Source organism: Cinclus cinclus, chromosome 3 (genome assembly GCF_963662255.1).
Source record: "Cinclus cinclus chromosome 3, bCinCin1.1, whole genome shotgun sequence".
In the NCBI taxonomy this organism is placed as follows: domain Eukaryota; kingdom Metazoa; phylum Chordata; class Aves; order Passeriformes; family Cinclidae; genus Cinclus; species Cinclus cinclus.
The window spans coordinates 62683019-62705724 of record NC_085048.1 but is presented as its reverse complement, the minus strand read 5'-3'; the positions used below and the strand labels follow the sequence as shown (position 1 = coordinate 62705724).

General features: G+C 42.4%; 1 protein-coding gene across 1 annotated transcript in view; it reads right to left on the bottom strand.

Annotated features, from left to right (window-relative positions):
* Positions 1–12706: 12706 nt before the first annotated feature.
* NHSL1 (NHS like 1) overlaps positions 12707–22706 on the bottom strand; it is a 174381-nt gene continuing 164381 nt past the window's right edge. Inside the window, exons 7-9 of the mRNA XM_062488911.1 lie at positions 17534–20953; positions 16848–16977; positions 12707–13430 (exon numbers count right to left, since the gene is read on the bottom strand). Coding sequence (XP_062344895.1) covers positions 12707–13430; positions 16848–16977; positions 17534–20953 — 4274 coding nt within the window. The remainder of the gene's footprint in view (positions 13431–16847; positions 16978–17533; positions 20954–22706) is intronic.

The following is a 22706-nucleotide window of genomic DNA, read 5'->3' as shown; positions in this document are numbered from 1 at the left end:
TAGCTCATGCATTTCTTATTTTAAATAAGGCAAATAGATATTGTAGGGATGGCAGGCAAGGTAAACTACAAGCATGAAGCATGCCTGGATACCATATCTGAGAGCTCCACAGGGAGAGCTCGCTCTCTTTAACATCACTCTAACATCTTAACATCTCTCTAACATTGCTTCAAAAAATTATCACCCCCTATATATATTCACAGTTATCTGGACTCCTTCCAAATGCACACTCCAGCTACCAACTAGCCACACAGCTGTTGGAGGCATTTATCCTTGGGTTTGTCCAATTTTATTTATTAACAGATTTTCTGTTTTAGCTGGGACTGAGTGCCAGGAAATATTTATACTACATGCATTAACTTCTAATAAATACAATTTTCTACTTTTGTTAGAAGACAAAGTATATTTTCAGAATGGCTTGCATTTAGAGCAATTATAGTGATTTTTAAAGAGCTGAAAAGAAATTTTCATTATAATGACAACCTGCTTCCCTGACCTGAGTTATGCTGGGCACCACTCCCAGCTACCAGATGAGGAGAGCTTGGCAAGGCCTTCTCTCCATTAGGTAGCTTGCCATCATGTTTAACAGACAACAAGATCAAATTCCCAGTTTTTCCAGGACTCAGCTTGTTTGGTGAAACTGGACACCACCACATCCAACAGCTATTCTGAGGGAGGTTGGATTTCACTGCTAATGGGCCTTAGAGAGGTTCCAGCAATGCCTGCTCAGCCAGTCCCTTGTCCCCAGTGCTGTACCAGCCCTTTTTAAAGCTGTATGCCTTTATTTAGTGCTTCTCATAAATTACCACAATAGTACCCAACAACACAGACTATTCCACCTGGTATTTTTCCAGCTAACACTGTTTTGAACCATAAATTTTAACAAAATACATATAACTCTTAACCTCAGTCATTAGCTCCCAACAGCCTCGCTCCCAGCATGTGAGAGCTACACAGCAAAGGTCCCTTTCTGCTTGTGCCTGCCCAAAGCAGCAAAACAGCTGCCAGCGGCTAAATAATGACTGGCTGCTTGGGCTGGTACCGGATCAACTGCCCCAAATAGCACCAGGGCTTCCGAGGGAGGCTGTCAGGAGATGTTTTCCTGCATCCTCCAAGTTTCTGGAAATGAGAGGGGACTGCCAAAGCCACACAGGAGGACCAAGGGTACAACACAGTAGTGCTGGACCAAACGGCAGCTTCATGCAGAGACCCCAGTGACAGTTCAACAGCTCGGTATTGAACCATTAAGTGTCTGGCAAATCAGCAGAGTTGTACATATTTAATACCAGAGAGTCTGCTCACAGTAGACCAGCACTTGCTCATTTTTGTCTCAGTTTCCTTCCCTAGGGACTCTGCACAGAGGTGAGAGATGGCCTCCAAGCCCCATCAGTGTTTGCTCCAGGGTCCCCTACCTGCACACCTTCCTCAGGGGTGTCTGTGACTGGCAGGTACCCTGACAAGGAAACAGTCTGAACAGGTACAAGGCCTTATAGATGGAAAAAGGTGAGTGAAGTATACATAGGAGTGCTTTTTCCAACACCAAGGGAAGAGCCTAGACATCCCACCAGCTTCCCAGAAAGGGTCACCAAGTACCTGCTGAATTATGAAGGTTGCTGCACAGTCACAAGGATTCATCAGCACAAATTACCTTAATTCACTAAACACAAAACTGCAGCAAGACAGAAGGAGATTCATAGTTCTGGCTTTAGAGCCTTGCAGGGAGAGGTAATTGGCAAACATAACATCTACTGCTGCCCAGTTTTAACCCACAGCCTCCATACATCTGCCAGTCAGGGCACCCTTAATCTTGCTGCTGGTTCAATCAAGGGCACAGAAGCTAATGGGTAGTGGTAGTAGCAGTCCTTAAAGCAGTCAGCTTAAGGATAAGAATGAAAAGCAAAGGCTTTAAAGTCACACCCTATTCACCAGAATTATTTTACACAGCTCCTTCTACTTTCTAATTTCTTTCTCCTGAAGAGGCCTGGAAGTTTTGTGTCCTCTGGTTCCAGTGCTTATACCACTTGGAAAGTTATCATTTCAAATTAAATGCAATGTGTATCAAAGAATAAAAAAAATGATAGGACAATTTCTATACTGTTTAAAGCAACTTGAACATTTGACCTACATACTTGACTACAACCATTTTGAGAGGATTTAAATAGCTGTTTTCCGTTCTGTACACAGGCTTTCTTCAGCTTTGGTACAGCTCCCTGAACAACAATTTTTTTCCTGATACGGTACTATGAAGGCAAGGATACTTCCAACAGAGGGAAATACTTCTGTTCTAGGTCACAGTCAATAAAACATCAATAAATCTCATAACTCAACAAACTTAAAAGTATTTAAAAGTACCTGTATCAGTGTTGGTAAGCAATGAGAAAACAGCACACAGCACTTCAGATGTCTCCTTCATCCTGCTTTTCCAAGCTCCCTTGCAAACTAACTTTAATTTGCAATCAGATTTCACCTGTGGCTTGTTTTCTGCAGAGCAGTCAGGGGGTTCTCAGGACTTAAAGGAAACGTTAAGCAATCATTATGCAACCAAAATTTAACTTTGTTAGTCTGGCTAGTTTCAGTTAGGTGCTAGTGCTGTTCTAGACTTTGACTTAGCTGCTACAACCTGGCACAGGGAGCTGTGGTCTTTTTTTGTGCCCATCTGTGAGTAAAATTAATGCTTTCCAGTTCTCAGTGAGGAGAAAACAACCGAGTTGAATAAAGACCACGGCAAAGTGCGTGGACTTCTGTCAGATCTTTCAAAATGCAAAGAGAGCTGCCCCCGTTCCTAACAACAGGCTTGCTACAAAACTGTGTTCAGGATTAGTAGTGGTCCTTCAGATGTACCTCCTTGGGCCACAAGGAGCCTACTGTGTGGGAAAAGGGGTGTGCTGGGTAGCAAGGTTTCCTCAGAGCACTAGTCTAATGTAATGTGATTAAACTGCATGGGATCTGAGTCTGTTCTCTTACTGGGTTTTCCACCCTGTAATGGCCTCTCGGTGAAATCTGTACAAAATCAGGTAATTTCAAAGGTACAAAGTTTCTTTCAGCTTCATAGAAATTTCAGTGAAAGTGACTACAACAATGACCTCACTATGGGAATAACTCCAGTATTCCTCTCTTGTAAAACACTGAGTAAACCCACATGGAAGAAAGGCTCCATAAATATGGTGAAAATGTTATTATAGTGGGCCCTCTGTGATGCAGCAGAGAATCCAACAACTCGAAAAGGTACAGAAAAACTGGTGTTTGTACTTTGTTGCCCTCAGAACTACAGCACAACCATGAAATTATATTGGATTTATTTGCAGAATTAAAAGAGCAAATGCAGACTTTGAACAAGGCACTGAGACAGATGCTTTCTTGAACCCCATTCTCTTTAGCTGATCTGCCTGAGTTTCTATGTGCCATTGAGCTGTTTTTACTCACCCGATCTCCTGAAGGAATGACAATATTGATGGTGCCCCAGTGAGCCTGGTGCACATCCAACCTGCATCCACCTTTGCAGTCTTCTCCTAATGCCACTCAAACACCAGAATAATGGAATTAATCTCTTAGAATTGGATATCTTTGCTGAAGAAAGAGGAGAAATGTACAGGTCTGCCAGGTGTGGATTAGTTTGTGTGGTGCTGTCAAATGGTTTGTGTCCCTATAATCCAAAGGCAATCTCCAGAATAATAAACTTGGATAAAGTACCTACTTTCCTGCATTAGGGAACTAATTTTTCATTTTCATCAAGTAAACCATGTGCTGCCTAGAGACAAGCCTGGTCTGAATTAGCCTGTAGTACAGCAATAGTCATTACTCTCCCACAATAGGCATTCTCTGGGGTTATTCTCACACAAAAACCTTACACTTTTCCTTTTTTTTTTTTTTTTTTTTAATCTGACCAAGGCCACAATTTATGCAGATTTTGTCTCATCAGATTACGTATTACTTTCTATAATAATTATTTTCTCTGCTTTGTTGTGTTAGTCAGCATAGGCAGGACACAGGAACAACCACAAAAGCACAAAGATAACATTTATTTCCCTTACCTCACTGACCTGGGGATCCCCAAAGCATCCCCCAGGCAGAGGCTCATCAGTGGGACACAGGCACCACAGAGCTTGGTCCGTGCTAGAGGATCACCAAACCTGCTGTCCATGACTGTTTATCAGGGATTCACACAGGTATTTTAACACTGTGCTTTGATCTTTCCTGAGGCAGAGCAGGAATCTCAAGCATGTGTGATAGGGTGCCTCTAAGTCTCTCACAGGCTTATGTTATCTAAACACAGATGTTCTAGTTGTCAAACACACAAGGTTAAACAACAATTAGTATGATGTATGTGTTTTTCTACACGCCAGTTACAAGTCACTTCAGTGTGTTCATAATCCTCCTCACCAGCCTTCTGCTATTATCCCACATTGGTTGCTCATATCACAATTTGTGCCAGCAGGAGCTAGGAAGGGGAAGGAAAACTTGGGAGTTTGCAATTGTGAAGGAAACAGGCTGAATTCTACATTCCAGTATCCTCTCAGAGTTACAGACTGCTAAAAAGTGGAATTGAAGACTACCAGGTAAAACTTAAGATTAATATCCAGTGTTCCCAATTAGGCCCTATTTGGTGGAATTCTACTTTTGAGGTAGTCTCTCAGGATATCAGGCTCTTAAGAAATGCAAATCAAGATGTGCAGACAGTTATCTTACCGATTTATCTTGCCAGTGTGTTCACTGAAAAGTTGTTTAATATCCTCTGTCTTCTGTCCTAAGGGCCACCTCTTTTCACAGGCATTTAGGAAAGCCAAACTGTTGGCAGGTGAGGAGAACCCAGTAAAACAAACTCTAGGCGACAGTCTTGCAAAGTGTAGGTTAAACAGACTGTGGGAGAGAACAAACCACATCTGGATGTTGGGTGCTGAGGGCAGACACCTGTCCCTCACCACGAGTGCACACCACGAGAGCCTCCCTGTACTGGCGCTGCCGGAGCGGTGCCGTGGCTGCAAGGAGGAGCTGGAGTGGCTGAGGACACAAAGCTGAGCTTCTTGTTTGTGGGAGCTGGGTGTAGAATGGGACACTGAGTGAGAGCTTGGAGGTCAGCACCAGCCTCTGGAGCTCTGCTGGAGCAGAATGAAGAGGTGGCATCTGAGGCTGGGATTCGGGGCAGCAGGCATGCCAAGAGGCATGTCAAAGGTTTGGCAGGTCATGTTAGAAGAGGTGAGAGTAGGAAACTCTTCTCTGGATCCACAGTGTGGCAAAAATGTTTTGGCTGTCTGTACCAACTGAAGAGCCAACAAGGCTGCAGGCTCCTGTGCTGTCAGGTATGCACTTGGACTGGCACAGAAGCAGCAGTTGCTGCTCCTGATGGCATTTTCCCAGACAGATGAACTTTGGGAAGTCCATGGTCTACAGACTAGGGCACAAAGGACAATCAAGCTTAGATTCCCTTCATATTTATTATCCTTGCCAGGCCTTCCAAAAGAGATACCAGTATCACAAAGAAAGACTCTTGATAGCAAGATGCTTCAAGCAGGATGAGGAAATACCTGTTGAAAGAGAACTTCCAAAGCACTCTACAAGAATTAGCAGATTACATGAGATCTAGTTTATCGAAGAAGGAAAGGTCCAACAAATGAGAGTAACAACAAGAATTACTTTTGAGAAAGGCATTTCAGTTTATTGTCAAGACACTGACTTCCCTCTTTTCTCAGCAAGTATTTCAGATAATTTCTCATACGGACTTTCAGTTCAAAGAGGTCACCATTTCCCAGACACTGGTGATCCTTTGAGAGAGCAAGTTTGTGGCACAGAAAGTAATTTTCTAGATTTTTTTGTTCCCAAAAATCCAACGTGGCTCCACATGAGGTTGTCACATCATGCAAGAAAGTCATCCCATGAATTTGATGACTAATTTGTTGCAGTCAGTCCTGGACTTAAAAAACTGCACCTCAAAAAAAGCTTTTATGTTCCACAGCTCATTTGCCTTGGGTTATGCTTAACAGTCTAAAACCAGAATACTGCTTGTGGTTTTTTGAACTCAGAAATAAACTATCAACAACTTCCCATGTTTCCACATGCCACAATCTTAACTTCTGACAAATTTTGCAAGAAAATGCATCAGTAAATGGAGAAATCAGTCTTAATGTTCCATTTTGTTATAAATAAAAGGCTGTCTCTTGAATATTACATTGAGGTACACTTTCTACACTTTCTTCTCTGCGTATCACATCACAAGAGATTTTTCTGTGGAATTTAGGTTTGTTTGATCTTTGCCCTAAAAGATGCAAGTGTACTGTGTATGGGAGTACACCAACCTCATTTGGGATCACCAGTGGTTTGATACTGTCTATCCCTGGCTTGTAAATGGACTCTAAGCTACCTTAGACCCAAACTTGGACTTCTGTGCAAATGCATGACCTCTGCTCATAGCCACATGCTCCCTGTGCACCCATTTTCCTTAGGATCTCCTTTCTGAATTGTACTTTTGTTTTGTATCAGGACTCCATAACAAAGTAAATACATTAAAATCATTATCATTCCCCAGTCTGTGACTTCTGCACTGACTACGTAAACCTGGGCTTTGCTTTTTAAGTCCTTTGGACTACACTGCAGCTCCCAGCTGGCACAGCAATTTGCAAAGTCACCATTTCCAGGCAGCACACTACAACACCCTGGTTAAGGTAGAAAGGATGGGGCCATCTTTTACTTAGGCAGCTTCTCAACTTGTGATGCTGCACTGAGCACTGAATTCTTGTGTCATTGTGATGCTCTTTCACCTGTTTTAAACTGACCTAGAAATAAGGGGTTTTCCCCAAATTTAACTACCAATGGCAGGAATTTCTGTGTCCATTTTTTGCAACCCAGTGTGAAAAGACTGTTATAAACAGCCTCCAATTTCTTCTGGAAAAAGTAAACTGAAAAGATATTTAACTTTTAAAGAAGACATTCATGTACTACCAAGATGCACATGAACAACATTCCTCTTCAGACAGCAGACTGTTCTTTTAGTTTCTTGTATTTCTTGTTTACAGGATTTAATCTTGTGGTGTTTTGGAATTTTTTTGAGGCTTTTGTTTTGTTTTGGTTTTGTTTTCATGATTTACATATTTTTTCCTCACAAATTAGTTTTTACCATCTAAACACAGAACTTTTTTTTTTTTTTCTAGAGGTGGTGAAAAATGCAGAAACTTCTGCTACCTTATGTGTCCTGACAAATTTCCCCCCTTTTTTTTTCTTTTTTTCTTTAGTAGCTAACAATTCTGGTTTTATACTGCAGGTTGGTGCACAAATATACCAGTGCACAGACAGAAGCAACTCGGGTACATTTGGTACTTCTCTAAATACCTCCCCACATGCTTATACACATACATTTGGATTCACTAGTAACAAACAATTTCCTACTAAAAATCAATGACATTTTCCATTAGCATTGTTGGGAAACGCATTGATTGCCCCTTAAAAGGGGCACATTATGCAAAAGAACCCAATTGCTAAGAGGTGAATTTGCAACATAAAATGTACCCAACATTCTGCTGATGAGGAAGGCTTTTACCCAATTTTTCAGGATAATATATGACGCAGCACATCTTTATCAAACATGCCTATATTTTACTCTGTTGTTTATTAATCACACCAGTATAGCCACAGTCACAAACCAGCACTGAGTAGTTGCAAGATTTTAATGCTGCATTCTGATTTAAGTTGGTAACACCCCTTTAGAGCCAGTAAGTTATCAATTTTGCCAGACTTTTCTAGTCTTAACCATGCAAGACTTAAAGTTATTCAGAAAATTTATTACAAGGGGCCAACTCAGAAAGCTACCAAGGGCATTATAAAACTATTGTGTTCCCTTTTGTGAGTACTGAAGTTATTTTAAATAAAAGAGATAAAATGATTCCTCATTGCCACTGTAAGTTATGTAACACTTTGTTTTACCACTGAAGTCCATCCTTTTAATTCTCTCCTATAAAAGCAAACAATGTATCATTTTGAATCACTCAAAATTTGTGGCAATGGCTTTGTTTGAACAGCAACGGCTGCTATAAATGACTTTTCCATAACTTTGTGGTATCCAAAGAATACCAAATCAGATCTATTTGCTTTCAGTAGTACTAACACATTGATCCCTGTGCTGCATGCATGAGTTGCCTCTCTTTGCTTCAGGAAATGACTGAAGGTTTAGCAAGTTACCCAATGCAAATATCTGGAGACCTGTATCCAGATGCACAGTCACTGGCAGAAACTAGACAAGATCCATCTGAGCTTTGATCTTCCCAACCCCCTTTATTCTTTCCAGACTTCAGACACGGTGGTTCCATAGAACCCTCCCAAGAGTTGTGCTCGAGCTACCTACTCAGTGCTGCCTGAGGTCTCCTAGACCAGTCCTCACTTCAGCCTGTTACTGCTTCTCTAAGCTCACCCAATTTTGCCCATTTCCGTCTTCTAAATTGTTAGGGCTTTTGCTATGTTTTTTTTGTTTTTTTCCCCCCATGTTTGACTGACTTTGGCCTTCTACACACTTTGAATTAGGACGAAACACACAGGCTAAAATTTTTCTTCCTCCTTCCTGTGGCTATTCCATTGTTCCTTCACCTTTTTCTCTCTTCTGTACTTGCTGAAACTTCTTTATCGTCTAGAATATGCACTAGCCTGCCCACCCCATACCTTGATCTGTGCATTCACTGTACTTCTCAGTAATCTCCTTGCTTCTCCTTGCTCGCCTTTTCTGCCACTGCCTTCTTTCAGGCTGAGCCTTATGCAGGAACCAGCATCCCAATCCTGATTTCTCAAAATCCTGTCTTCATCAAATCCACTTCTTTCCCAATTCTTGTAACTGATATCCAGTAGCTTTCCAAACCTCCTCTCACCAAGCTATTGCTCCTTGCATAACTTCCATCATTTCAATTAAGACAGTTAAGTTCTCCTTTCTAGTACACAAACAGTAGTGAAGGTTTGTGTAAGTCCCTTTGAGCCTTGTGAACGTATTAACTGAGTAACTGGAGGGCTGATTCACAGGGTTATTGGGGCTGCCTACATCTGACAGTAAAACTTGGAAAACAAAGGAACAAAACATGAAACGAGTTAATATAAGAAAATTAGAAATAGAAAAAAAATAGAAAATAGAAAAAAAAATAGAAAATTAGAAAAAGACTGAAGCTGAACACCATTCCCAGTAAAACGGAAACCAGAAATTAATCTCACATCTAGCTTCAATAAAGATTCTTGGTTTGGAGGCAAACTGTAGACCAGCTGTAAACTCTAAACAAGCCCTGTGACAACATGATGCATCAAGCATCAGGGTGACAAGTCTGCTTTTTTTCTTAAGCACAGTCAAGTTTGCATTTTTGCCCTCCTCTCCTTCTGCTCTGAATGTCTTTAGCAGAAGTTTGTTAAACATCATCTACAGTTGTAGACCAATAAAACCTCAACTGCAAAACCTCCCTATGGAGGAACCTTATAGTCTAAGAAACTAACTTTGAAGTTGTAAGTGTGACAAAATAATTAAGCATTTCTGTCTGCAGGGAGATGACACAGTGACACCTCTGTAAGAAAGTTACATCAGCTACCTAAATAAGTGGTATTAGCACCATTAAACACATTTCAGCACACTTAACTTATTTCAATACACCTTGTAAGGCGTAAAATGTAGTCATGCAACATCAGCAGGACTGCATAAACACTGTCTTCTGCATGTTAGCCAAAGCCTGAGCTTCAGCCCAAGTTCACCAGATGTGGGTTTTAGAGGAGCATCAAGACTACCACTGGTCAGAGAGGAAATTCAGCCTGTGCTACATTCAAGTTTAATCTCATGTGCCTGCACTGGCAAGATGGTGTGCATTTAAGCCAGGCTTTTCCAGAGTTCCCCACATAGCTCATAGAAACAAGTGGCAGCATCAGCTGGCCATCACCAGGGCTGGCTATACTCCCTCCTACAGGTGCTTGATGCAAAAGGCTGCAAATGGCTGCAGAAGCTGCAGGCTCCAGAGCTACAGTTTTGCCCAGTGCATCCATTTTTCACTTAGATTATTTTCCCGTCTGTAAACAATAAAACAAAGCCTGAGTATTATTTATTACAAGTTATCCTGTCAGGATGGTGGCATGAGGACTGGCTAGCATTTAGCATGGCTTTCAAAGGGACAGTACCTGCTGTGAAAAGGACTTGGTCCTTTCATGTTCCATGTGATCAGCTGTGGAAGACAGACCAAAGCAACATTTGCAAGATGTTTAGCACATAACATTCTGCCACTGCTACCTCTTTGTAACAGAATGTACTTCTGATCAGTATTAATAGTATCTGAAACAATCTATCCAATTAAGTTTTATTTTCATTTTAAAAATTCAATTCTTTCAATATAGTTAGCATGTAAAAAATGGTAGAAAGTTTGCTGCACACCAGTTAATACCACCCTTGTTCCACTGAGTGCAGCAGGATTCAACTTGTTCATTTCACTTCTCACTCACTCTGCTTATAATCTGGTTCTCCAAGACTTTTAGTTTTCTGGGACAGGTTGCAAGTAGGAGAGTAGTAGAAAAACTCACACAACACGGGAAAAAGCTTAGGATTATTTAAATTTCTTTTAGTCTCAGAATTGAGATACAGAGATGGGATGAATGTGTGAGTACACTTTAGTCATCTCTAAAGTGAATTAGTCAATTTTGCAATGAAAACTGGAGATTAGTAGCTGGATGCATGGATTATGGCATTCAGTGGGTTGCCATACTCTGTGGGACACATCTTTTGAAGGAGATTTTAATCAACTCAAAAGACAATATGGCAACTGGCAGGCTTTTTCTTTATTGAAGCAAAGTCACAGCATTTTCAGCACTATTCCCCTCTTGTGAAGGGAAGAGTTAAATGAAGGCCCCTGAAATTTACATAACTAACAAGTAAAGGATTGAAGAAAGAGATTACAAGCATATTTGTCTAAAATAAATAATCTACAAAGAGTGCTTTTTCTTCTTAAAAGCAATCTAAAAATGTAAAAATTCTACGGTAAGGAGATCAAAAGATATTTTAACAACTTTCAATATTTACAAACAATACAAAAAACTGCGCATGCCATCAAATGATGCAAAATTCTTATTAAAAATTAAAATTTTCATTCCTACCAAGAACCAAAATCTCCAGCCAATATTTCAGTTTTAATTAATGGTCTTCTTTACAATTGGAAAACTGTTAAATGTTCTTATTATTTGTAAAATATACAATAAAAAAGAACCCCACTAAGTTATTAAGGTTAAAAAAGAAGAGCAATACTGCAGGCGAATCAAAAAGGAAAGGAACTGCAACTTATTCTTTGGTAACCAAAAGTTAGCAAGTATCTGTATTTCAAGTGATGTAAATTAATAGTCTCCCCATTTTGACAAATGAAAGACAGATTTCTGGCAAAACAGAATTCCCAAGTTTCAGTTTTAAAAGATGGGCTCCACCTACAGCTTTGTAGTGCAAGTCAAATTTCTCTTTCTAATTCAGAAACACAGCTGTCCTGGTTCCGGCCAGGACAGGGTTTATTTTTTTGCAGTAGCCGGGGGGGCTGTGGCCAGGGCACAGAGGTTGTTCTGCCTTACCACACTGCCGGGGACAACGAAGTGGGGCAGCAGGTCACACATTACCAGACTCTGCATGGTGAGCAGTCACCTGTGAGCCATTCACCTCTTCTGTGCGCACTCTTAAGTATTGTTGCTCTTACTGTCCATTTTCTTATTTCATAGTTGTTTCCAGTAGATTTTTCTTTCATTAGCCCCCAACTTTCACCTTTTGTGCCTCCAATGCTCCTCTCCAACCACCCGCAGAAGTAAGAGGAGAGGGGAGCGAGTAAGCGGGAACATGGTTTGGAGCGTTTCGGTGGGAACAATAAGTTGGGAAATACTGTTCCTAAACCATGACAGTAACCCTTCCAAATTCTGCTTCATTCATCTCCCACTTTCCTGGTGTCTGCTTGTACCCTCTGCACACATCCAGCTGTTCTAGTTCTCTAAGGGAATACTCCAGTCAAGGAAGCAGTTCACCTGGAAATGTGTGTTTCACCAAGTGAACGTGTGTGGCTGCATAGCAGCTAGTACTGTGTTATAAAATCAGCTCCCTTTTCCACGTTAACTACACGGTTCATTTTCCCTTAGGAAAAAGAATTGGAAGTACAATACCCTGGACCAATCCATAACCTGGTGAGCTCCCTGCTGGAGCGGGACACACTTCATTGAACGCTGGGCCATACCCCACTAAGGAGCCATGTAACCTCAGCACCAACCCTACCACCTTCTCTCAGAGGTGAATGTGCCTCATTGTGCCTCCCTCTGCTTAAAGAATGCACTACGCTGCATCACTGCAATGCTTTTGAACCAAATGTCCAGCTTGTACCACAGGAGCCTTCCCATTTCAGGCTTACTCCTAAATTTTGCTTGCACAATTGTAGTCTCAAGAAAAAGAAAAACTTCACACCCCTAAAGACTCTGAGAAAACTTTCCCACCCCACAAGAGGACTTCTAAGGCTTTACACAAAAAATTCAACTATTAACTTTCTTCAAGCCACAGACCACTCATTCAAAGCAAGTACTCCCCTCCCCAACCCAACCATGTAGAACCATCATTGCTTTAGCATTTAAACATACACATGCAGTTTGTGGAATAAACGCTCAGCAAAGTAACCTTGTCCTGGTCTGGGCTTTCTTCTGGAATCTAGTCCCTGTGATTTTCTAGACTAATATCCAAAGCCTTTTGTCACACTGCCTTTTAACTTTCTTCAGCTGAAGAGTTTAGATACTTCCTTGAAACACCTGGTTGAGTCACTAAGTCTACATGGGCTGGATCCAAGGTCTCCTTGCAGCCTGCCTCCTCAGCATACGGAAAGTCATTCATGTCCATTTCATCACTGTTAAACATGTCAAGCTGCCCCTCTTGTTGCTCTTCCAAAGTCCTCCGGACCCTGCCCTCGGACTGTTCCACCACTTCCCCATCTCCTTCACTAATGACAGTCATGGGGCTGCTCTGGATGCGGTTGCGGACGCTGTACTTGCTGCTGGCAGCAGACGGGGGTGTCCGTGACCGGCCGTACCTTGTGCCAGAGAAGGACATGCTCCTTGGCATCAGGCCCTCACTCTTGGCCCACTCTTCCTGGGCCCGTTTGCTCTTGCTGGGAGAGCAGCTGGCAGGGCTGTCAGAAAGGTCAGAGGAGGCGTCTGTCCTTGTCCGGTGGAACCGCGGGTCCGTGTTCTTCAACATCTCTGCTGCGGACATACGGGAACTGGTGTCACAGCGACTCCCTTTCTTCAGCAGCAGGGCTTTGAAGTTGTCATTGCTGGTGCTGCTCTTGCGAACACTTCTCTGAATAGATCCGGCTTGTTTGAGGGTAGCTAAGTTTGGGGAAGCACCAGTGGGAGTTACGGGGGGCGACGGAGAATGGTTGCGGGTACGGTCATCTTCGGAATCTTTACGGCCAAGGACTTTCCTTTTGGATCTGAGTTTGAAACACACACAAAAAAGAAGAGGATGACACAAAAATGAAACGTTTTACCTCCTCTAATTAAACTTGGTTTAGAGGGATGACAATGAATTAAGGCAAAGCAGAGACAGGGAAAAGGGCAAAGTGATCTAAATCTAAAGCATGAGTAAGAACACCACCAGAACTGTACAGGCACAAATGCAGGTATTGGAGGTATAAGGTAAGTTTGTTACTATTTTTCTGCAAATTTGGAACAATGGAACTACTAAAACTGGCAATATTGATGATGTTCAAAACACTTTAGCAAATTTAGTGAATTTTGTTTTCTGCAGTCACTATTCAACTGCTCAGACTAATGTGCTATAAAAATTTACACTCCATGCCATTTCTCTGTTAATTTGGGGACTTGATTCAAAATATGTCATCTAGAGTATATGGACTGTTTTGTTTCATTATAGGATTTCATTTGACATTCTGGAGAATTAGAGGCGTAGTTCAGTGCACTTTCCTTCAGAAATAAGGACATAGCAATGCACTGCTGCTGAAGATGGAGAAAAGGGAGCCACGTGTAACAATTCTTGATTAAATGATTTAAAAAAAAAAACCCTAATCCAAATATTAAATAAATAGAGAAAAAACTTTTCCAGCTCCTCTCAAGATGCAAAGACAAAATTCAGTTGTGTTGGTGCTCTGTCATTGCAACTTTCAACTAAATGAAGGAGAGACCAACTTCCTGACAAGAAAGTTATCTTTCCAAATGAAAGAGTGGAGTGTTTGTCTATTTAAATGTGAAGTGCAGGGATAACACACACACACAAAAAAAAAGATATAACCATTACAAGAAATCTTAAAGAAATGTACATGCCTGGTATATGTAGCACAGCTGCTTTGTTTCTTTGCTGACTGAGCAAGAATTAATTAAAAATGATTGTATAAAGCCTAATTTTAAACATGGTATTTTGGCAAAAGTTTAAAACCAGTCAACAGACTTCTTAGAGACATAAAATTATCATGCTATAAAACTCGTATTATTTTTTATCACGCATGTGTTCAGTCCAGACCATTCCCCTTTTCAAACAGATTTCTACTTAATGCAATCTTCAGCTTTACTTTCTTAAAAGCCTTGAGATTTTGCCAAGGCGAGCTCAAATGTGTTAATGCATTGCAGCCTATTAATAATTATAAAACCCTGAAAACAAAGAGGCAGGATCCATCAGCTGAGTAGGTGGCAGCAACAGGCACACTGCTATAGGCTGTGCCAAGACTTTGGAGAGATCCAGTCTCTCCTAAGTGGTGATGTTTATGCATAGCTCACTTGTGATACCCGCAAAGGCAGCTGTGCCAGCTGTTAAGTTTCAGCAGCTGCTGCTGCCCCCACCTGTCTTTCTGGAATAAGAATGTAATACCAATGTCCATTCAGCCTGAGAATGAATCAACACAGAATACAGTAAAGAGATATAATGACGACTTCAGGAGCAGCCAATGTAGGAGCCTCATCTAGATTTAGCTGTGTGTTTGTGCTGTAGGCAACAGATGATTTTGGTGCTTGGATTGCTCCGCAAGTCTGAATGTGAACACGTGTGTGCATTTGTTACAGGGAGAAGATTTTCCTTCTGTAGGGTTTTGGCTTCCTATGGATATCTTTAAACACCACAATACTGGGGTCGTACTGTTAACAAACCCCAAATTAAATTGAAAAAAAAAATCAGCTGCAAAGATCTGCATGGAAAGACTCTGTTACCCTAGCTTGGAGTGATCTGGTAAGGCTGTGAATGCAGTGCAGAGCAGTCAGTTTGCTGTCAGCACCTACCCAGCTTTTGTCAGTATGTAGGAATCATGGAAGAAAGTTGAAATTAAGAACTGAATTTAGTTTTGGTGGCTTTTCAGACACAGGTAGGGTATATGTTCAAACAAAACTATGACTTAAAACTTCAGACTGTTCTTCCTGTCATTAATGCACACAGCACTAAATTTCTTGTCTTGCTCCAAAGAATATATTCAAGAGTGCCAATTACTGAAATAATACCTCTCAAAAGCAGTGTGGGAAAAACTAAACCTTTTTAATTAATTAGCAACCAAGGAAGAAAGTGGTTCAAATCCAAAGCCACCAAAAGCAAGTTCTTAATAAAGCATCTGTCAAGCAGTTCTAAGTATGTCACATCCAGTTCCATTGTCCATTTCCCCACAAACTCATGAATTACAGGTATGTGCATATACACTGAAACCTACTCTCTATCTGCAAACATAAAGGAGAACGGCTACTGGCTAGAATATCTCATTCTAAAGCCAGACTTGACACAGTCCTAAAAAGCACCATGCAACATGAATACAACAGACCATTTTCACAATGGCTCATTCAGGCCAAGTCCTAAGGGGTAACACTAAATTATAAAACGTCTGTACCACATTCATTCAATTTCTGTAACGTCTGGAAAGGACTCGTTTAAAAAATGAATACAAAAATAGCATTTGCATCCAAAATGCTGCAGCCTCCCAGCCGCTCTCTTCCTGTCCCTCATTCCCGATGCACAGATGTGCAAACTGATGAACACCTGGAAAATAATCCCCACTCCCCGCCAGGGAGGCGGCTCCTCCGCGGCCTGCAGTGCGCTGCGCAGCCACGCGATGGCGCTGGCGCCACGCCCCGCCGGGCCCGGGAGCGCTGCTCCAAGGGAGCCCAGCCCGCCTTCCCTGCTCTGCCTTTGGGCCTTCCTGCCCCTGGGGCTTCCTACTTGAGTTTTCCTCCTCCTGACCACCTAACCTGAACAGCACGTACATCTAGCTGCCATCCGGGATGATTTTGTTTTCAAGGGAAATGAATAATGTCATTAATAACAGAGCCAGTATTGCACATTTCGTTCATGAACCAGTTTGACACAAAACACCTGACCTCAGGCTGGATTATGGCAAACTATAATCCAGCGTTTGCCATATGTTTTGCCATATGACTGACATGTTGTGTTACTTGCCAGTTTCAGCCACGCTTGCCATGAAGCATTAGCGTTGAGCCTCTGTCCCAAACTGCACCATATAAGCAGCGGAGAGAGTAAAAAGAGATGGAGAAGAACAAGAATGAAAACAAAAAGATACACAGAAAAAGCAACAGTAGAGTTAATATGGCAGATTGAGAACAGTACAATAAACACTAGACGTAATTTGGTAATTTAAAGGGCAAGGTATTTATAATATAATCTACATCCATTTAATCTGGTAGGGTTTAGTTCAGAATGGGTTAAATACATTAAAAAACAATAAAATGCAAGTTCTTTTCCTCATCTTTTCCACAGATAGCCTTAGTAGAAAGTTGATAAATAACGTGCTTTCTGTTAAAGCCATGACTTTTGTAATTGAGCGTTTTATAAAACAGTGTTTCATTTATTTCTGAGAGACCTACCGGACCTGACAGTACAGGAAGGGCAGTTTCTGCAGTACCTGTGAATGGCTGCAAAAAGATCCTCAGTAGTCCTTGGTCTTGCTGGTGTTGCCACTCCGTCCGTCTCTTCCCCATAACTACTGCTTGGCAATAATGAACTACTGGCTGTGTCTGATTCAAACACCTCCACTATAAGAGAATGAACAACACAGTCAGTCTGTTGTGTGAGCCCCACGAGCATGTTGTCCTGAAAATAGCCCTTGCTGCCTCCAAGGAGAAGCATCCGATAGACTGAGTGCAGCGCTGTCATTATTGTGATTTCAGATCAACGCTCGCTGTGGGAACTGCCGTGCATGAAATCAATGCCTGTGCTTGCTCACACATAACAGGCGGAGAACAGTAACAAAAGAAAATTTTTAACGTTTCCACTAAAATGCAAAACCAGCATTAACAAATTAACTGCTTCCATAGCATGCTTTAGTACTAGCATGGTTAAATAAAGCATCGCTTTCTTTCTGTGTCTGCAACAATGAGAAGCGAGAAGCAATTTCATGAAATGTCATGAAGTATTAATCAGATCCCTGCAACTTTCCTTTTTTTTTTTTTTCTGTTTTAGTTATAACAATGACTAGAAGCTCTGCCCTCTACAGAGTGCCACCTCAATGCTAGGATGGTTATTCTCACTCCCCACCTTTTTCAAAATAGCTACTGCTGCATCTGAATTAGTCAGAGAAAAGAGACTCACCACTTTCGTTCTCTTGAGATAGGTGCCCATCAGCGTTACTGCCACTGTCCTGGCTGCTGCCTGAACTGCTTCCTTCATCAAAAGCAGACTGCTCCTCCTGCCTGGGCTCTTCTTGAACTGATGATGCAGCAGGCTGTACTGCAAAGGCATTCACTCCCACTGTCCCAGAGAAGGTGAATCCAGCAGCTCCTCCCTCAGGAACCAGGCTGCCAGAGTCCATCTCGTTAGAATCGAGTCCATCTGTAAGACAATTTCTCATCTCCTCTGAGTGTGCAAGCACAGCCTCTCTTTTAGTTGGGCTTCCGGCAGTATCACTCACTTCAGCTGCTTTCTCCACTGTAAGGTCTAACTGTGGAGGTGGTACCAGAAGGAACAGTTTGGGTTTCTTTGAAATAGGCGGTGGTTTCTTGCTTGGCAACACAACCTGAGTCTTGTCGGGAGATGCTGGTGAACCCTGAAGTGACATGCCAGAAGGGAGGTCTTCAATCTGCACCGAGGACTCAGGTGTGGCATCATCAGCAGCTGACGCCAGAGCATTGGCTTCAGAAGATTTCTTTAGACCTACTGCACTCACAGGCTTTTGATCACTGTCAAGTACAGGTGTGTTATCAGAGAGAATGAGAGGAGAACCCCGAGACAGTGTTTGAACCGCATTTTTAAATGAAGTGCCTTGAGTTTTCATTTCTTCATCGCCTAAGCTGGAACTGAGTTTTAGTGAGAGAGATGGCTTCAGCAAAGACTGTGACGATAAATTTGCACTAGTCTTTTCCTGAGAGGTGGTTTCAGAAGCAGATTCAGTTGATGGTTCACCTTCTGTTGATTTTTTCACGGACCTCAACTGCACCATTTGCAGTGCTTTGGTGGTTACTAATGGCATCACGGGCCTTGATGAATCTTGCTTGCTGAGTGGCTGTTTCACTGGACTGTAGCAAGAATCCTCCTGGTTGAGTTTCTTAAAGGAATACTGTGGGTATGTTGTTGCACCTTTTGTTATTTTGGGATCAAGCGGTGGTGCTGGTGGTGGGACAGCTAAGGGGCAAGGAGGGGGAGGAGGAGGAACAGAGGAAGAGAATGAACTGATGGAGGCTTCTTGCGAAAACCATGGGACAGTCTGAGCAAAGGTTGAATTTACACTGACTTCTGGCGGAGGAGGGGGGAACGCGGGAGAGGCCAACAATGGTGACAGATCCATGACTTCTGCTGGAGGAGGAGGAGGAGGAGGAGAAAGTTCAGGGCAATGTGGAGGTGTTGGAAGAGGATGCGCTGGAGGAGGTGCACCAGAATCCACAGGAGGGCTCAGGGCAGGGTCCAGTTTCTTCACACTCACACTCCCTTCAGTAGATGTATTTGAAGAAAGAGAAGTGGATGATGAAGACATGGAGACTGAAGACAGAAGAGAGGACTTCCTTTCAGGCACTTTAGGCTTCAGCTTGGATTTGCCATTTCCTGATGATGCAGACTTTACAAGTACAGGCACTGGAGTAAGCGCAGTGGGTGTATTGGACTGGCTGGAGTACCCACTCGATGGCGATGTGACTCGGTGGGATTTCTCTGGAGAAGCACTCTTTGGTTTGGCCAGTCCACTGGGCACTTGTGGCACAGAAGCCCTCGAGCCATCACTGAAGTGGCTGATGCTGCAATCGCTGAGAGCAGATGATGTACTGGCAGAATGGGTCACTGGAGATTTCACCTGGTCATCTACCACTGCGGCATAGTCGCTGTAGTAACCCCAATGGTCAGCATACTCTGACTTTATGCTACTTGTTTCACTCTGGGAGGGAGTGACTGTACAGATGGAGTACAGGTTTGGAGCAGTGGTAGACATCATGCTGCTGCTTGCACTGACAGAGCTTTGGCTGCGGGAGCGCAACACCCAGGGATCCTCATAATCACTGCAGGGGCTCTGGGAAGGGGAGCTGCCATTTTTGCACTTGAGATTCAGCTGCAGAGAATGCTGGAGGGTAGCAATGAGGGTTTCATCAAGTACCTGTCCATTGGATTGAGCTTTTTTCTTAGGCATCCTCCTGAGTGAGTCTGTTCTAGATGGTGGCAAAGGTGGCTTCTTTGCCTTTCTCAGTGAGATGTTTCTTGCAAGGGATTTGTCACCTTGGCCTGAGTGGTCATCTTGATGTTTCTTCTCCTTTCCTTCAAAGACATTTATCACACTGTCTCTGGGGTTCTCAAAACCATTAGTACTGTTGCATGGCATGTCTGACTTCAGTCCAGAGTCCATATGCATGGAGCCATAATAGCCATCATGGTCCACAGAATACAGGGAAGTAGAATCGTCCCTGACTGATGTCCTCTCCAGGCTGCTGCTGCTCAGGTTGCTACCAGGTGTGGCACAGCCTGGTGTGGTACAAACCACCTTGCGTGAAGGGGTCTCGCTGTTTTCTGAAGACTTGTACAACCAATGTTCCATGCTGCTCGCTGCTGCCTGTGCTCGCTCCCCAGAATAGCTGGATTCACTCCGACCATCGCTGTCCTGGGAAGGGCTTGCTAAAGCAGTGGTGCTCCTAGAGCTGTAGCTCGTGCTCTGAGACCCAGCCTCTGCATTCCCAGGAGTGCTCAGAGAGACAGCAGAGTCAGCAAGAGAAAGCATCATGACAGTGTTAGATGGGATGGTATCTGAAGTCTGTGAGTGACGTGTGGAGCTACTCTCACTCCAGTTACCACTTGAAGAATGGTGATCTTCTTTCCCACTTACTGCACTGCTAGCAGCAGGATTTTCTCTTGGATTTGGAAAGGCAGCAGAACTGGAAATCTTACTATCCAATGATCCAACACTCTGGGCAGCATGAATAAGGATAACTTCTGAGGAGGATGACAGTGTTGCATTGGGTATGATGCTTGTTGAGTAAGTGGCATGAGGAGAGACCACACATGCTGGGCTTGAGGACTTTTCGCTATCACAGCTTCTCACCTCTTGGGACTTTGGCCTCAACAGGGTCCCCATTGTGGGATTATTCCTCAGATGCACAACACTATCATCCACTTGCAATTTGCTTATCTGGTGAGGTAAAGTGCCAGCAACGTCTTCTGTTTGCCTTGACATCATGCTCTGTGTCTGATCTAGGGACTGCAGAGACACTCTCGCACCAACCCGAGGCAAGCTGTGAAAACCTATGTCGTTATTTTGGCGAGAAGCAAATATAACTGCAGCAGAATCACTCATCACTGACATGTTTCCAGATGAGCTGGAGAACTGAGACATCTGGGCTGCAATGCCTTGTCCTTTCTGTGCTCGTATTCTTCTCATTGAAGGGGGCACAACTTTAACTTCCTCCGTCTGGCAGCTGGTGTCCTTGGTTTCAGAGCGCTGCATAGCAGAGCGATAGCTGTCTAGTCTCCCTAGCGTGGAACAGTGATCTGGGACATACATCGAATGCCCTCGGAAATCACTTTGGCCAGTACCAACTGCTGGAGTCAAAATAAAATAATTATTTCTTGAAGCAAAAATTCACATTTATCTTCTCACTCATTAAAAAAAAAAAAAAAACAAAAGAAACCCAGCAAACTGCTCAATCCCCATGCTCCTGGCAGGTCATGCCTTCTGAAGAAGAATCTGCAACAATGGATTTTGCAGAGGCATCGTCTGTTTTCTGCATTTCTCTTCCCCTTTTCCTTATTACCAGGAACCTTCTGCTTACAGAATCATCTGCGTTCCTGTCGCACATTCGACACATGAAATCCTCTGTTTATGACATGGTAATAATTACCATAGTAATCAGTTGTGTCAGAAACCAAGTAATACTGTTTGACTTCCAGTAGGCAATGCAGCAGGAACAGACAAAAGCCTGAGAAACGTGAAGTGTGTTCCCATGCTAATGCATCACGCAATAAAGAAAAGGGGAAGGAAATCTGGAGACTAATATGAATAAAAGGATCTGCTTTTTACAAGCAATACATTTCAGAAAAAAATATTTCACAAATAGCTCTCCAAGTCCTGCAGTTTGTCTGAAAGAATGCTAACACATGGAAACATGCATTGTTTTACCACAAATAATACATGTGCTGTAACAGCATTCATATAAGCATTATCCAACACTGCAAAGAAAACCATTAAGATAATGTTTCTCCATACAACCACTTTCTATTTATCATAAAGGAAAAACTCTTAAAAACTGGGGAAAAGAAACAGCTGGTATTGATGGTATCCTCAGCATCATCAGGTAATAAAAAAATAACCAATTTTTCTAAAAGAAGGAATCATCACATATTGGCATAACTCCCCCCCACTCACAAGTCTGAAGACAACGGAAAATCAGTTTTAGTTCAAAATACTAAATACTAATCACTGGGTCAACAGAAAGGATTCTAGGGCTCTTTCAAATTTACCATTTTATTGGTAGCTGCCTTTTAAAATCGCAAACCAGAGGACTGCTTTAAAATTAGTCTATGTAAGGCTGTTGCTTTTGAATTTAGTTGCACTGCTGTATAAATAGCAAGAGAGAGGCAGGCATGCTGCTGGAGATGCTGGTAAGGATGCAACACATTATGTCACTGTGGGAGAAAACGGGTTATTTCAAGTCTCTGCCTTAGTGAGTCTCAGGAGCAATGAGAATTGAAAGGAATGTTCTCCTTTCATATTTACTGTATAAAACTGCATTGGGAGGATAGGTATTCTTATCATGCAGCTTTAAACACCACTCAAAGGACATTTAATCATCCTGATTCTTGGCAGGCAAAAGAGGCATTTAGGCTAAGGAAAAGAGGGCTCTGAAAAGCCTACAGTTAAAGCAGCACAGACAGAAAAGATTGTTTACTTCTTTTCCTCAGGCATGTAAGTAGTCTTTCAGCAGCTTGAAGCCTAGTTAGCTTGCTTTGTGTAAATTCTCTTGCTCTCATAAAAATGCAGCCTCTTTCTGCTTCTGGTAGAGGTTTGCTGCAAAACTAAATACTCAGATGCTGGCAAATGTCTTGGATAATCTAATACGAGATACTGTCAGAACAGATGGACTACTGCAGCCAACCAAGAGATGGATTTGCATATTCCATATACAGTTATTAAGAACTGTACAGTAAGAAAAATAATCTTCCTTTCCAGGTATGTTTTTTTTCTACGGAATCAATGCACCCCTTTGGTTGAGACAGAGAAAAACATGGAAGAATGTTTCTGGAACCATGACATCACCAATTTTAACCACTAATCAATTAAAAATACCTGATAACA